This window comes from Echeneis naucrates, chromosome 17, assembly GCF_900963305.1.
Source record: "Echeneis naucrates chromosome 17, fEcheNa1.1, whole genome shotgun sequence".
NCBI classification, from domain to species: Eukaryota; Metazoa; Chordata; class Actinopteri; order Carangiformes; family Echeneidae; genus Echeneis; species Echeneis naucrates.
In genome coordinates, this window is record NC_042527.1 from 12288002 (window position 1) to 12305463 (window position 17462).

Here is a 17462-nt window from a genome sequence, read left to right on the forward strand (position 1 = left end):
CAAAGTACTACATAAACATCTTTTCAGTATATGACTGGTGGAATGGGCAAGGTGCAACACCTGACTGAGAAAACTCAAGATTATTTTATATATATAAAGAGCGGGGGGTTCTCTCTTTCCCGGCTGGAAAAATAATTCATAAATCATTCTAGCACATTACTGAAACAATTCATGATCACGATTAGTTGAGTAACCAAGTGAGTGAAAATGAATTAGAAACTATTTACGAGACTGCTCGATCTTTTTTTTTTCCCACTTTAAAGAATGATGAAAGCAAGTGTGTATTCATACGTACACCAGCAGCAGTAAGGGGTAATGGGCTGTCTCAATGAATCCGGCTGGTTTCAGAATCTGCATGGTCAGAGCTACAACGGGCAACAGAGGATTAATGTCATCTTATAATCAAGCTGACAGGCAGGTGTGTTTGTATTTGGTAAAAGCGGACACGTACTGTAGTCGTCTATTGTGATGGTCTCGTACTCCAACCTGGGCATCTGCATGTTGTAATATGTGCTGTTTACTCTTTCATTGGTCTCCACATCAAACACCTCTGCAGTGAGAGGGAACATTCAATGACAAGCAACAACATTTGCAGATTTTACAGAAGAGGATGATGGAGGAGGTAAGAACTTCGGAGGCAACACTCACTCTGTCTGTCCTCGGTGCTATAAACAGCAACACTTGGTATATCTGGGCCTAGAAAGGACGATTCGGGGAAAACCACTGAGCACGACTGTAATAACAGAAGTTCATGTAATTGGCATGTTCAAAAAAATATTGTGAGATTAACCTGTCAAAGGCTGAAAGATCTCAGACCAGTAATTGTCGCTCTGTCTTATCTGAGACAGGCCTCTCAGCCACAGCTGAGGTTAATCTACTTCTGTCCCATGAAGGAGTAGCTTATTGTTTCACAATGGAGCTACTCTCTAAAGATCCAATTTATACAGAAAGCCAGCGGCACCTCTCTGGAGTGAGGGCCCCAAAACAATTTAGCTGCCATGGAAACTGTGTTATGTTCTGGTGTTGGAGCCACAGGGGCCAAAAAAAAAAAAAACGAAACTAAATAAGAACACAAGGAGCTCTCTAGTAAGCAACCACACAACTTTTCCATTTACCAAATACTAACAGTGGTAAGCCGATCTCTTCTCCAGCAGCTCAGGAGTACTTAAATCACTGCTGGCACGTGACAGACGAGACATGTACTCCTGTGGCTGATCAGAAGGATCCAGCTGTGGTTTGGGGTTATCTGCTAATGTCCAGTTCGATATAAGCGCTCAACCTGGCACAGAGAACTAATTCAATTACACTTTCCACTGAACAAGGTTCCCTGCTCCCCCGGATGACTTCTTTTCTCAGGAGAGCTGGGGTTCACAACACTTTCAGTTCACTCTTAGAAAAAAATGAAGCAGCGACTTGAAAGATTCAAGGTCGCCGATGCTCACCTTTACAGCTGAGTAGGAAGTACTGCATATTGTGGCTGAACGAGACGTCCACGTAGCCACACTTGAACTCGCAAGACAAGCAGCAGCGGTTGAATGGAGGGATTGTGTCGGCACTGTAGGATGGTACTGAGTGAGTATCATTTGATAGCGCCCCCCCCCCCCCAGTAAAGACAGAGGCACTTTTAACTCTCAGTAAAAGCCCACCTATATAAGTGGCGACGTTTGGGGTCATCTTCCGTGCTCAGAAAATATCTGAAAACCAACCAAACATCATGATCACATAACAAAATAACCTCCAGTCTGCAGCTCCGGCTGTTCAAAATATACAAAAATATCAAAACATCTCACATGAGGTTCCTTTGATGATTGTAGGCCAAGATGCTGGTGATGTCCCAGTCTCCAGACGTCAGGGACTGAAGTATGTCTGTGCTGGTGTTGGGCTGAGCAACAAGAACACACAGGAATAATCAAACAGTGTGCCGAGCCTCTGCGGACACTCGCGAGGATCATTTTGTCTTTACATACCATTGAGGTGGACATGGAGATGTGGAAAAATTTTCCTCTCCCACCCTGAGGTATTGCCCGGGTGAAAAAGAACTTGTGCCCGTCTTGGGAAAACAGTGGCACCTCATTCTGCAAAGGAGAGAAAAACACAAACTTTCTTTTTTATGTTGCTTCTACTGTTATCTTCTTTACAAACTCAGACATAAGGAGCAAAAACTGTCTGCTTTTGAAACCGGTTCTCAGCAACGGGGTGGCAGCGTTTTGATCACACACCTGTCTGTGCAACCAACTGTCACTCTCATCCTCATGTTTCTGAAAATAAGAAGAGGGCATGAGTTAAAAGCATTTCCAAGTACAAAAAAAAAACAAACAAACAAAAAAACCCCAAAGAAACCCACCTAGAAAAATAATAAATGTACCATTCTTCATATTTTTTCAATGTCAAATTATATGAAAAGATCCAAAAAAAGTATGTTATTTAGTGTCTCTGACATTTAGACAAATATATTTATTCCCTTCCCGGCAATGAGTTTGATGGTTTGCTTTTCAAACAGGGAGTTTTGAGCTGGACTAAAAGTGGTGGAGAATTCCTTTAAAATGTACTTTTATTAAAAAGCAAAAAGAAAAGAACTGCAATTACTCTGTTTAGCAAGTAAAGGAACACACACACTGCTGGTTTCCACATTACAGCCCGTGCTAGCTTTGGTCCTTTTGTGGCGCTGTTGACAGGAAGACAGACTATTACCAGACACAGAACAGCAGATTTCACACTCTGCCGGTGTTAGCTTCACCTTTATGCAGACCCCAGTGGTGGCCTCACACAGTGTCAGGATGGAGTTGTTCTGGGCTCTGTTCAGCCAGTTCACAGCCAGCTTGGTGCTGGTGGCCCACTTCACCATAGTGATATAATATTCCCTCCTGCAGAAATCAAATCAGGTTTATTCATATGGCGCCAAGTTATATCAAGGCACTTTACATATAAAGCAGGCCTAGACCACACTCTTGATAAAATTATTTCAAGAGACCCCAACAGAAAGGAAGCAGACAGTGAGAGCACATCACCTCAACTGAGCCCGACCACCAGTCCGAGCTACAACAAGAAAACACTCCAGGGCTGTTTACACCATCACTGTTATCGGTGCTTCAGTATGGGGCTCTCGCTCACCCTATTCGAGGGTCATCGGGTTTCTTCATCACCACCGTGTGCAGCGGACCGTTGAGGCTGACCACAGACAGGTGCACCACAGGGTTTTCCTCTCCAGCCTGACAGGGTCATAAGGAAATTAGATAGGTCAGAGTGGATTTCAGTTCGTGACACTGAACAATTGTGTTTACGTTGTCTTCAGAGGTAAACAAGCTCTTCTGTGCTCAGTGGATGAATGTAACTAAGGATATTTGTTTTCATGCAGCTTTGAGGTGCATTTGCTTTCCATTTCATGTTTATTTAAACTTCATCTTGCAATAGATGAAACTTAATATTATTAGGTTGATTATAGATTATATTATTACTGAATTTCAAAATAGCCTATTTTCAATAATTAGTATTTGAATACAATGAATTTGTCTTTGTCGCATGGCTACAGTACTTCTTCCTCCCCTTTCTGTGGCCAACCTGCCTTTGGATAGTGATACTCCAGGTTAGTGGGGTACGGCGTCCCTGTGAAAAATGGGACCTCCATCCTCGGCACCAGCGAGTCGTTGATGGTCATGTAGGCCAGTCGCAGCCCATCAGGAGACCACCAGTGGGCTATGTGGGTCTGCAGGATCTCCTCTGAAATATAACGCAGCAAGATAACACACACAAACACACTCTGTGAAGAATGCGTGAAACTGAAGATCAGAACACATCTTTGAAGATATGGAACAAAGGCGTTTGTATTTTACTCGTCCATCCTTATAATAACCATCCTGGTTATCCCTTCAGGCTGGAGCCACAGACTTGGCACAGGAATCTATCATACATATCTATGCATCTATCTTCTTCTATTTCAGTGTATCTGTGCGTGTATCATGAGACACTAAAGGAATGACAATAAATGCTCCCTTGACTTTCACTCATTTTTCAGGATGACTGCGGGGAAGTTATTGTCCCAACGCAATATTTCAGATAAAAAGTTTAATTTGCTCTCTCTGCTGCTTTGTTTAGCAATTTGTGTCTTGGTACTTAATATTCTGACACTGATAAAAAATATTTCCAATATGTCACCATTTGGACAGACACTACTTTATTTTTTGCAGCCTGCATGATTAATGACGTCCAGTCTCTGTCCTGTCCACAAGGAAGAAGAAATCAATTGCTCAGATTAAATTCTGACGAGTCTGAAAGTTGGATTTAATATGCACAACACCGATGCAAATTTAATGCTTCTGAATCAAACAATCAAAAATTTTCAATGAACCACCATACATTTAGGATTCATACAGATGTTATATTATGACTGATCATTAATCAAGAGCGCATTTCTGTTTTGCAGACATGTAGAAATATGAAAATTTCTGTTCTTCTTCCATCATAATCATCCACAGAATATTTTCCCTCAGTGGCTAACGCCATCGGTGGCTTCGCTTTACTCTGCTTTTTAAGGTTTTGTTGGAGGAAAACAGAACTTGGCTTTGATCGATTGTTGGACACGCAGAAACAGACTGTGGCATTTTCAAAGAAACAAAGGAAAACCTCAAGCAACTGCTCAAAAGGTAAATGTGATTATTTTGAAAGGTTGTGGTTGGGATTTCAGAGTAAAACCACTTTCCCTCACTAATTTTCTATTTCTCCAGCAGTTTCCTGATGAGTGAATTTCATCCAGCAGGGGGCAGGAAGAGTCCATGAAAAGAGTTTAGTGAACTCTACCTGGAAAAACTGATCAGCTCAACCGTGATGAAAATGTTGTTGACATTGGTGATGTCATAATAATTATAAATATAATAATAACAATAATTTGAAGGTTAAAATGCTGCAGTACAACAGGATTTTCACAGCCTGTAATCCCAAACCCTTTCTTAAAAATAAAATCTCACAGCATTCATTAAGACACCATGCATGCTGTTTTGTTCTTTCATATTTACATCAAAAACATGATACACACCAAATCTGGAGCTTACAGATCACAGAACAATTTGTATGTCACACACAAAGATCGGATGGTTATGTATTGCTCATCCTCACACATCCGCTGTGACGATCAGCTGTGAGGTTGATGCGACACTCTGCAACCAGACAGCTGTCTGCAGCTTCATCCGCACAGGCACAGACCAAAACCTCCAGAGCATCATACTGTATGCATGATGACTGCACTGAAAAGACAATTCTACAAATCGGATTGAAAGAGGAGGGGAGGGGGCTCATCTCATTTCCTTCGTCTCCCCAAAGCTACAGGACCAGATCAGGTTCAGCTCACACGTTGGAGGAATAATCAACTCAGTTCACCGAGTTCATTATTTTATCTGATATAGTGTGACATATTCTAACTTAAGTGAACAAGAAAATTGTGAATTTGTTTACAGCACAGTTATGGAGTCTTGGGGGGTAAGGTAAATTAATAAATAAAAGCATTATGAAATGCAATTTATAAAATTAAAAGTGCAATTGTAGCTGATTTGAAATCATCAGTTTTAACTGCTGCCGAAGGTAAAGTATACATTGGCTCATTATATTTGTATGTTCGGCACAAACTAGCCGTGAGTAGATTAACAGCATCACCTCGACCTAAATTCAAAGAACTCACTTAACGAAACAGTTCAGTAATGTGTGTTGACCTTTGTTTATATGTTATCCGCCGAGCTATCCCTGAAATAAAGCAGGAAAATATAGCGAGGAAAATCTTTCTTTGGCAGTGAAAATGGACTACTTCTTTCAGGTCATTATCTGCGTCTTCAACAACGAAATAATCCCATTAATGGAAAAGCAAGAGACAACCCTGAAGCACCCCATAAAAATTTTACTTAATCCGTTCATACTGACAACTGAAATTTAACAATTACATTACACAATTACACCGCAATAATTATTTCACCATCCTCTGAATAAATACAGAACAAATAAAATAATAACAGGAATAGAAACCTTCAATTATGTAGCGAGGCAGCTATAAGCGACTGCACAGTGGAAACATCTCGAATGTGGCAGTGGAACCGTAAACAAAGTCAAAGTCAAGTGGCATGTAATTGGAATATCTGTCTCACATATGGAGGAAAATATTTCATACTCAATTACAAGCAAACTTGAACATCTGCTCAGTTACATTTCAGCATTGCAGACGTGAATTCATTAAAAACTGCCTGAACATAAAGGCAAACTATGGGATGTGCCATGAAGGAGGGGCACTGAAACACAGCCAGCTGGGCTCTTTCAGATGGAATCATGCACACAAACATGCACAACACACAGCATGCCTCTGGGAATGAGGCAGGTGTCATGAGAATAGATTAAAATGGTCATTGAATTTTGTTGACTATGTACACTATATGTCCAAAACTTTATGGTATTTTAGTCATTTTCACCCAACTGATGTCAGCATCTAAATTCAACGTAAAGCTGCTTTCATTCATACATGTATACATCCACAGGGAATTATCAACCAGCTCAGAATCCTCAAAGCTCTGTGGAGCTTTGAGGATTCATTCAGTTCATTCAGTTCATTGTTTCTGGGTTTTCAGGAATACAAATTTAGCTTTTGCTTCCCTTTTAATACTCATTTGTACAGTCAAATGGCAGCAGTTAAACTAACTGCTGAACATCCATCCATCCATTATTTGCACCGACTATCTGTGCAGGGTCATGGAGGGGCTGGAGTAAATCCCAGCTGTCAGCAGGAAGGCTAGATATACTCTGGACAGTCTATTGAGAACATATATTCATGCTCACACCTACGTGCAATTTAGAGTCACCAGTCAACCTAATGTTCCTGCTGTGAGGGGGCAACTGTTCCTCTGTGCCACCCCATAGTAGAGCCATATATTTTGTTGATGGGTGGGTAGAAAGTAACAGAGCCAAAAGAAGAGCAAATATTAGACCTACAACAATTAGGAGTCTGGAAAGATGGCTGAGCACCCATTTTAATCTTGCTGTGTGAATGTGGGACATACAAACACAACTGTTTGATATTATGCTCAACCTGAAAGACAACATTACATTCATATATTGTTTCATTCCAATCTTGTGGCAGTAATTCTGAGGGGACCCTTCTCTGTTTAAACATGACAGCGCTCTGTAGCAAAAAGAAAGGTCTAAATGGTTTTCCCAGTTTGGTGGGGAAGTATTTGACTGGCCCGGACCTGAACCTCACCCAGCAACCACGAGATGAATGCTGTGGTTTGCTGAGTGGGAGCAAATCCCTGCAGCCAGCGTATGAATCATTGTTGTTGGTGCTCCCCGAGGAGTGGAAGCTCTTTTAGCTTGATTCTAGATTCAATAATTACATGAAAGTCGAATGCTCAAGTAGCAGCACATAGTTTTAACCATTTAATGGTTAGCGAATTGTTGATTTGCAACCTCCAGAAATTCACCCAACCTCACAAACTCCTTTCAATTTGGGTTCATTCTCAAAGCGACACTATTTTAAACATAGAAGTGATAAATATTGAAATCACGTGGCATGATATGATTCTCGGCTTTCTTGCATTTTGTGGCGATTGCATGTAGACGTCTTACCCTCATACAACCAGTCAGCAAGGCCGTTGAAGACAACTCCCTCTTGGCCGGTGGAAATCAGGCGGATCGCTCGGCTCTCTATCGTTGTTTTGTAGTAGATGTTGTTTTCAAAAATGAAAAGCTGAAGAGAGAAATGCAGAGCAGTAACTATCATTAGTGTGTATCGCTGCTTGTAATCTAAAATGATCATGTGTATTGCTTCATTAACTGACAACTACATTTTAATTTCTTGCAGTGCAAAACTGGCCCACATTTTCCCTCAGCCTCTGCATCTCCCATTTTGCTGTTTACAGTATGAACCCTTATGCAAAAGTCACTTGTGGCATTTTTCACAGCATGATTTAATCCAGACAGAAAAATAGCTTCCCCTTCAATAACACTCACAAGCTGATGTAGCCGGAGACACCACCTGCCCTAAGCACTGTATTAACAAATATGTGCCTCATTATGGTTGGAGCTGGATTCCTCTCCAAAACAGTTTGAAATTTGTTGTGTTGCTAATTAAGGCACTGGAGCTGGCTGCAGCCATGCAGGCACACATTTAACTGAAGACACCCCCCCCCAGTGTTTATGGAGACATTATGCTGTCTTCTAAGGGTGGACGATGGCTGAGCTTAACAGCAGGTTGAATGGCTGATTGAAGCCCTCTGCACCGATGATGGCACAGTGCCCTGTGATGAAGTCACACTGCTGGAGGATTACTGTGTGACACTTAAAGCCTTCTGCCAATCCACTCAGGTTTTTTCGCTGCTTCGCCTGGTCATATTTTGAGGATATGATTGGAGGGTTGATTGGTTACTGAAGCTCCAGCTGTTTTTTTTGGTTGGGGGGATGTTTATGCTGTCAGCTTGAACCTCTTCAGTCAAATCACCACCACAAGAATCAGAAAAGAGAAAGACATGGCTCCCTCCACTCTGATCTATGGCTGCTGTTGAGAAAATCAAAGATTTGTATTGTGGGATCAACAACTGAGGAAAACAAATCAATGCAGGGCTGTATAAAGCAAAGAAAGCTGGTGGCAGCTGCTGCAAAACCACCAAGGGACAGAAAAGTCATAGGAAGCTTTCAAAGACGTGCAGGAAAAATTCAATTCTCTGTATTTTCATTATTATCAATTATAACTCAACAAAAGCTGCTGCAAGACCTGTCTGCAGGTCCAAAGGAGTCCCTGTCAGCAGAGAACCCGCAGCACTTAGTTATAAATGGTCCTGAAAAGCTATTCCAAAAAACCCAAATTATTAGCAAAGAAAGTGGCCATTGCTTGATTTATAGATTTCCAATTGATTTCAAAGAGGGAAAAGAAAGAGTAAATAAAAAAAAACAACAACAACAACAACAACAACAAAAGCAGGCTTTTCAGAGGGTGGTGAAATGAAAGTAGCAACATCAAAGATCCCTGTGGAGCTCAAAGAATAGAGGTGCTTTTCAGAATTTCAGCGTGTCTCCCTATGCACAGATATTTTTTTGATACAAAGAATCACAATACTTTCATTTTGTTGGTAAATATTTTCTGAAATCCTAAGCACTCTTTACCCCTCCTCTTTTGTCTCGATATAATGTCTTTATTTAGTGCGTTTATATGAAGGAGGAAGTGTGCATGTGTATGCATGTGCGTGTGCTGGCCCAGCTTTGCTGATTGCTCTGTCACAGTAGAGTAATTGCTTGTGGTTTAATGAGGGGAGCGTCACAGGATTCATCCCCCTGCTCCTCTCACTGTTCACTGGATGCTCCGCTGCACACCATCGTGCTGCCACAAACATTTACACGCCTTTCATTTCTACGTGCTGATCAAACCCTTGATGATAAATTGCTCAGAATCCTAATAAACTTAATGGGAAATCATTATATTCACAAACTGTGGGGGGAAAAAAAACAAAACAACACACCAAAAAAAAAAAAAAAAAACAGAAAACATGTCCAACATTGCCAGGTCAGAAGAAGACAAAAGATGAGAGCTAATCTCATTTTTCTCAAATAACCTCTGCTATTCACTAAATCAAACGCAGAGCTGGAGCAACAGCATTGCAAAAGAAATTCTGTACAATATTACCATATGCAAATTCATTTGCTTTCTTCCCTTGCCAGGCAAAGTCTCTTCACATACTTGAAATGTTAATGTTTTCTCTCAGCAGTGCATCTGCGATCTAAGCAAATGATAACGGCAATTATGCAGGTAGAGATAAATTTTAAGTAACAGCTGGTGAAACTGTTGTCAACGCACAGCACCCCAAACACAAACTACTAAAATCAACAAGGTAAAGGAAAAATGGAGTGCTGGATTAATCAAGAGAATAAAACAAAAGATTATCAGATGATTGGAATCAGTGGCACATTTAAGATTCAATCTTGGTGGTGTTATTGACAATTAAACAGTTTTCTTACTTTAAACAATCAACAAGACCAACAATGGGTCAGTTGCACATCAATAGTTTCTTAAATTCCAAACCCAACGACTCTTCATAGAATGGGTATAAAATATATGCCCAGTCATTTCATCAAACAGCTGGGCACTGTGGCTGTTAGCTAGACTTACTCAAATCCTCCAAATCCAAAATTGAAACAACTAAATGTACGACATTAACTGGCCTTCAAAGCTACAGTAGTGTGAGGATACATAAGAATTACAGATTTAAGTGGCCACTGTGCAGCTGAACCTCTCTGAAGTTCATTAAAGACTTCAAAGTCATGTTTTATTGAGTTCACTTAACTGCTGCTGTTGAGTATATAATAGCTTGCATTACTTCCTCATACTGCATTGCTTCCTGTGCAATGCCATTGTTACAAACACAGTTAGTGATGAAGGTTTGATAATAAACAAAAACAATTAACTTTTTTGGCAGAGAGAAGCCATTTGTGTTGAATCCAAGGACATCAGCCAAGTTGTTTTCGGGCTTCTAGAAACAGTTCCACACTCTTTATAAATCAGCAAATACATTGTATTTCTGAACCCCAATACATGATGAAGAAAGAAAATGAATGAAAATGCCAAACAGGAGTGCAGCAAATTCAAATTATACTCGCCAATATTGTTTTCACAATTGGACAAAACTGTCTCAGTCCAACTGGTCTGTTCAACCCCCTCATGTCAGTGCCATGTGTTTGCTCCCCACCAGAAAGCCCAGACTGTCCAAACCACAAGTTGCGCTGCTGCGATGCCATCTGCCACTGTATCTCTGCACTGCTTACATGTTGTCAAGTTGTAAGAATAAGAATAAGAAAATGATATAATACTTTGGCCTCTCTGTAACATCGATGGAGGTTAAGGTAAAGAAAGGTCACCTTAGTGTACAGTCTACATGAACATGTTCACATTGGTCTGTTCCACTGCGGCAAATTTTCACTATTGAGCCTAGTCTGCTTTAACAGGCTGATTCTGACAGATGTCCACTAGTGTGCCTGCGTTTAGTGGGTGTAATCTAAAGGCTACGGCTTCCTTACCAGCTGCTGGCCCCGGGGGCCCCATCCAGCAAACTGCAGGGCTGCTTCGTGCACCTCAGGAGGGTTGAGAGGCCACGTTTCCCTGTGGAGACGATCAATTAAAGAAGAAATTCAGCATTTTTCTGTGTGCACAATATCGACAATGTATCCTGTATGAATTAATACAAATAAACAGTCAGAGGATGGAAGATGTTGGGTATTTTCTGGCTTGTTCCCTCACTGTTGGCTTCATCAATCACCCAGATCCTTTTTTTTTCCTTTTTCTTTTTTTTGAGCACAACCTGACTTTGCTTGGCTCACTGCAAACATAGAGCAGTGGGGAAATAAGCAGACATAGATGGATGAGGGGCTAAAAACAAACTGGGCTGAGCACTAGTGCACAAAACTAAATTGAACTTAAATGCACTCCCACAGCATGAGGTTCTAAGCGGGTAAATAGGGCTGGCATCAGTGGACTCTGTACATGAGGTCAGGCTGAGAACATCTTGTCCAATCTGACTTGTGTGAAAGGAAAAGGGCACAAATAACCACAAAAACAACAGACTGTAAACAAAGACGTCACAGAGATGAGTCTTACTGTGTTGTGAGGCTGTAAATAATGTACTTGGCCACATAGGAGTGTTGATAGATCTGCGAAAATCAACAACATCACAGTCAAAGAAGGACAAAGACTGCAAAAATCATTTAGTGCAGCGTGTGGTAAGTACTCAGGGTTTCTCACCGGTTTCACTTCAAAGGCAAACAACACATGTTGCATGTCTGGAGACACTTGGTACTTGGCAGCTCTCGATCTGTCCTAGATGTTAAAAAAAAAACAACAAAACAAAACACAACAAAAAACACTCAGTAATAGCACAAATCGTATGGAGGCAGTAGAAAGTATATTTCACTGCTTTTTAAGCAAATTCTAAGCAAGACGATACTCACAAACAGCTGGTTAGGAACAATGACCACTCTTTCCCTCGTGTCGGCATTAAACTTAATGACATCCCCGTCCCTTGTACGATACAGCAGCTCATTGTCTATAAAGGGAAATAAAAAACAACCATCAGAAAAGGAGAAAATAGTTTCCCAGATTGTGTGTCTGTTTATGATGGGTCAGTGCATCTCTATAGTGTCAGTGTCTTTTCTTCCTGCACCTTTGTTTAAAAAAAAAAAAAAAAATCCCTATGACCAAAAAAATGCAATCACAAATACTGGTTTTCACACGAACAACATTACCTCTCATTTCGAGTTATACAGCTTCCTCACCCTCTATGAGAAGGACAGCTGAAGATTTGACTCTGTTGTGTATTTCTTGCAATATTGCTTAAGTTGAACTGTTTGGAACACAGATGCTCTTTTTTGAAAGTGTGATTTTTCCTTGAAGGAATGATTTTCTCAGTAATATTTCAAGTGAGTTCTCTGCATTGATAAAACATGAAAGAACATGACTGCTGATTTCACCAGCTCAAGCTGAATTTGGCGATGTCAGCTTGCGACAGTAGACATTTTCATTGTGCAAATGCAATTTCTCTTGATTACAATTTTTAGTGACAAACAAGAGTGGATAATGTTGGCGCACACTGACTCTATGATGGCACATGTATCGAAACCAAACCAATTTCATAAGATCCGGCCTGGGGGGAGTTATAAAGAGAAGTGAGGGTAGTGCAGTTACCAGAGTTGGTGCTTCTGTTTCATGAGTTGATTTGGCCACAGATGGTCATTGTTGGTGGACAATTTTTTTTGTTGGGCAATATTGCATTCTGTTTCATCAAAAAAAAAAAAAAAAAAAACGTGAATGCATCAGCACAGTCGGAAGGTCGAATCCTGTGTCTTTGGATCTGAGACTCTCTGAGAAACTCAAAGGTGTATCCAAAGACTACAGAAGCAAGCTGTGATCAAAGAGCAATGCGGATCAATTACACACTGCTTTGAATAAAGCCCACAAAATATTGATGAGGACCACTGAAGTGTGACGTTGTCCCATTGGGCTTCTTATCAGAAGGCCATTAGCACCAAATGGAAGCTGACTGCATTAACTTAACTGACAAGACGCAATGTCACACAATTGATTGCCGAGGTTTCATCAGGTGCCAAGGACGTTTTCATCACTGGTGTGAATGAGGGCCGAAGAAACACAAGAAGTTAACTAATTATGTGCTGATAACCCCATGATTAGAGTAATCAGCCTGCACCATAGAACAGAAGCAGAGCTGTCAGGTCGTACTTAGTGATGGGAAGTTTGGATCTTCTTGCTGACTCAGGTCTTCAGTAAAATGAACAAATCTTTTTTCAAGTCGCTCGTTCATTTCGTTCAGTGGAACCAGTGTGGCGCTGTGGCTGTCATTTGCGTAATGACTAAAAAAAGCACGGCTTTCAAACACTTTAGAGCAACATGGTTTGCTTCACTTGGCATATAATACACAAGTTTTCTTTTGTTAAACTATCCAACACTAGCGATGCATCATTCATTTTGAACTAATCTTTTGTATGGCTCGAGAGTAACAAGTCATTTCAGTCAGTGATTCGTTCCTTTTTCCCTGGTCCACGTGCTGTCTCTAGTCTCTGGGGGAGTCCAGCCACTAGAGGGGTCTAGTCTAGTTTCCAGTCTCTGGGGGGTCTGGTCTGATCTAGTTTCTGGAGGGGTCCTGTCTCTTGGCGGGTGGAGCGGTCTGTTCTAGTCGCTAGGGGTCCAGTCTATGTGGAGGGGTCTGGACTTGTCTGGGGGGGGGGGGGGGGGGGGGGGGGTGCAGTCTGGTTTAGTCTCTAGCTCTAGGGGACCAGGAATCAAACCCACAAAGTCCTTGTTGGGGGGCGACTGCTCCAGGCACATGGGACAAAACTGGTAGGTCAGCATCCTCCAGCTGTACTTTTCATTTACATTCCAGTTCATATACAGGTGCTATATTATATTATTTGGATATAAATATGATAGATATATACTTTATTTATCCTGAGAGAAATTCACTGAGTCATTCACACAATAAGACTGCCTCACCTTTACACCTCAATGTGCTTTACTGCTCACTCGCTTTTGTAGGGATCCGGTCTGTGGCTTTCAAACACTGAAGATCAACATGGTTTTCTTCTCTTCATGCAACTCACACACGTCAAACGTTCCTCACAACAGAATCAACGATCATTACAGTCGTCTTTTCAGTGGGGGGAACTGTTGGTGTCAGCCTCCCTGACTAGATCCCGGCTGCTGGGGGGGGACGGACTCTCTCGGCGGCCGTGGGAGCTGGTCTCGGTTAGCCCGCACCGGCTACAGGGGGGCGGCTAGCTACACTAGCATAAGCTGGGCTAGCTCAGGTGCGGAGCCGCGACTCCAACTCACTGATTCTCGCCTCCATTTCTGCCATCATCCTGCATCTATGACAAGGGCTGTGTCCGAAATCTTTTGCGACAAAACGTAGTGAAATGATTGCATCTCACAAAGTAGTGAACAACCGATGGTCACTAACCCGTGGAAGATATCCCATGATGCATTGCGCTCGCGGCAAAAAAACTGAAAATCCCATAGAGAATATAAATATGAAATATATGTATAAATTTGAGTCTAATAAAAGGACACCAAACACGAGAATAAATAAAATTACAATGCAGAGGAAGATTATTGAAAGCATTTAACGTAATGCAGTGATAAACATAAAAGTTTAGCCGTGAGTTGAGTACGTTTTAATTGCGCGACAGCGATGACGCAATTAACGGCGCCAAAAGTAGTGTCCGAAAGCGATCGTTCTTTCGGCGAAGAGTTCACTAAGTAGTCTGCTACATTCATGTCCCTACATGCGGAGTGAGGGTGGTTTGATAGTAAATACACAGTTTGATAACAGTTTCCTGTCTATTAATCAACACGATAATATGTCTTTTTGTGACTACCTCCCCATAGCTGAACATAGTTTGTGTTGGTAAACCTTTCATCGTCTCATCTCTACAAAAACGAGCTGTGGCTTTGTGTACATACAGGTGAAAATCATCACAGCTGCTTTCAGATGTAAGCAGACATAAACTGTTTGTCTCTGAATGTGAGTCAGTCTGATGTAGCTTAAACTCGTCTTTTCTAATGACTTGCTTTTTTTTTTTTGGAACAGCAATAAGTATGTCAATCCCTTTTCTCATCAAAGCAACAAAATGTTAGAGCTCACCATGTCCACAGTGACTCAAACTTTTTAAAGTTTAACAACAATACAATAAGTTGCTTTAAATGTGATAAAAGTGTTTTAAATCTGGAAACTAGGAAGCTTTTCGGATTAAATTCTTTTTCAGACCAGAGGGAATTAAATTACAAAAAAATCTATTGTGTTTTCATTAGAACCGAGTCTGCCCTTAATAATGAGACAAGATTATATCAAACATGAAAATTCATTCAACTTTCAACAAAATAAAAACTTTAACTTTTGCCCCAAACAAACTTAGTCAGGTGAACTCAGAGCTCTTAAAAATGCATGAAGTGCACAAGGGGAAAGAAGATTTTTATATATTAAAATATCCACACTCAACAGACAATCAGATTCTGTTGATGTCCGCTCTGCTTACATCTGAAATCTGAGAACACCTTTACCAACCAACACCTCAAATCCAGACATTAACGGGTGCACCTCCTATTTCCCACAGTCAGAAAATAAAAAAATAAATGTTAAAAAAAAAAAAAATCTGCAACACTTCACAAGTTATTGACTTATTATTTCTCTGTTTATATATTCACAAACTGCTCACTCCCATTTTAATTTCTTTAAATTCCTCTCGGGTTGCTTGTTCAGTCATGACTTATAAAGCTGATTCGGAGATCCTCTGCAAAATGCAAATATCAGATGATTAAAAAAAAAACTGTATTCATCAAATGAAATGAATTTTTAACACCCCTCATTAAAAATATTAACAAATACCTGTTATTCATTGGTAGCAGTTATACTAATCACAAAGCACACTGAAATGTCATAATCCCTGAAAATCAGGAATATCAGTGTTCATTGAAGCTGAGGATGATGAAAAGTACCTTTTCTGTTAAACACCAGAGGGCACTGAGCTGACTGATCCAACATTTATGAGTTTGGCCAAGAGCTTTCTCCATGCTACCTTGTCAAGGTTAGAGAGGCCATCGAAAACCAATTTTGCTGAACATCTGTGTATTTTAAAGCACCTTACTATTTGCCGCAAACACAGCATACTGAATTTGTACAACTGGCTAAATGAGCTGGAAAACTGTTTGCTGTCTATCTAGAGAGATAAAATTATAGCCAGACTGAGTTAATAGTACATAATTTCCATAATATTGCCACAGTGTCCTTTGGAAAGAGGATCACAGTTATTGAAGAAAAATACAACTAACTGATGTTTTGTTTTGGTTTTTTTTTAGATTTGTATCGAGTCGCAGATCCGTGCCACTGCTGAGCACCTGTTAAAGTGTTCAAACACAGCGTTGGTGATTGTGGCCAAAGTCCTGTTGCTTAAGCCACTCCCTCCTATCCAAATGTTTTGTTGGAGACTTCAGATGTTGAGACTTGGTTCCCTGTAATTTCTTCCCCACTGTTCGTGCAGGGATCCGGTCAGCAGATGCACTATAGTTTTATCTGGAAGTTTTCCTGCTCTTCCAGCTCTTGTCTTGACTTCCACTGTTACCCAAGAATGACTTTGTGAGATCTTGGGCAGTTGAAAATTCAGGATGGAAGTCTTTTGATATCTTTTTATAGCGTGCCCCCACTTTGTAGCACCCACTGGCTTCATCTCACATCCTTGGCCTATGGTTGTTGAATGTTACCAGAAGGGCTGAAGAGTCAGACAATTCATCATCGGCTGATGACAGTTCTGACATTTTACAAATAAGACAGATGGCCAAGCTTTTGCATAAGTCACAGTTCATTCCAGCTCAAAGAACATAAAAAAACACAAACAAAAAAAATTTTTTGACACCTTTTTGCTTTTTTTTATTTTTAAATCCATTTTCTTTCTGTGCAATTTGCAGAGGCGGATCCAGTGGACTGCCCCGCTCTGAGTTATGGACAACAGCCTGTCATAATATGTCTGGAAATGTTTTATTCTTTAATGTCAGATCTAAAATGTCAAAAACAAACAGCTCACTCACCGCTGAGCCATTTGGCATGTGGGTCATGGATGTGAAGGTCTGGACCAAAAACATCATCTATAGTCACTTTCTTCTTAAGGGCAAGGCTGTCATCTTCACCTGTTTAGTGCACCAAGGAAAGGCAAACAAACAAGAATAAATTAAATATGATGTATGAAAGCCCATATATACAGTCAAGATGCCGACTTTTATTCTTGTTAGAGTTGAGAGTCATTTGTATTTGAATCAAATATGTTTACTGCAGCCTCAGGAAAAGAAGAAAACCTTTTCATGTTTTCATCAGCAAGCTCTTTTACTCAGGGAGTTGTAGCCTCAAACCACAGACTATTTCACTATAATATACTTCTTTTATATCTCCAGA

At 40.7% G+C, this 17462-nt stretch overlaps 1 protein-coding gene across 2 annotated transcripts in view; it reads right to left on the reverse strand.

Annotated features, from left to right (window-relative positions):
• LOC115058295 (dipeptidyl aminopeptidase-like protein 6) overlaps nt 1-17462 on the reverse strand; it is a 55125-nt gene that overhangs the window by 4352 nt on the left and 33311 nt on the right. For both annotated transcript variants that reach the window (XM_029525621.1, XM_029525622.1), the window contains exons 3-19: nt 17102-17200; nt 11959-12053; nt 11753-11827; nt 11609-11661; nt 11032-11113; nt 7594-7714; nt 3563-3717; nt 3112-3209; nt 2738-2864; nt 2220-2258; nt 1968-2075; nt 1791-1882; nt 1647-1694; nt 1443-1555; nt 649-696; nt 452-550; nt 296-365 (exon numbers count right to left, since the gene is read on the reverse strand). In XM_029525621.1, the coding sequence (XP_029381481.1) occupies nt 296-365; nt 452-550; nt 649-696; nt 1443-1555; nt 1647-1694; nt 1791-1882; nt 1968-2075; nt 2220-2258; nt 2738-2864; nt 3112-3209; nt 3563-3717; nt 7594-7714; nt 11032-11113; nt 11609-11661; nt 11753-11827; nt 11959-12053; nt 17102-17200 (1522 nt within the window). The remainder of the gene's footprint in view (nt 1-295; nt 366-451; nt 551-648; nt 697-1442; nt 1556-1646; nt 1695-1790; nt 1883-1967; nt 2076-2219; nt 2259-2737; nt 2865-3111; nt 3210-3562; nt 3718-7593; nt 7715-11031; nt 11114-11608; nt 11662-11752; nt 11828-11958; nt 12054-17101; nt 17201-17462) is intronic.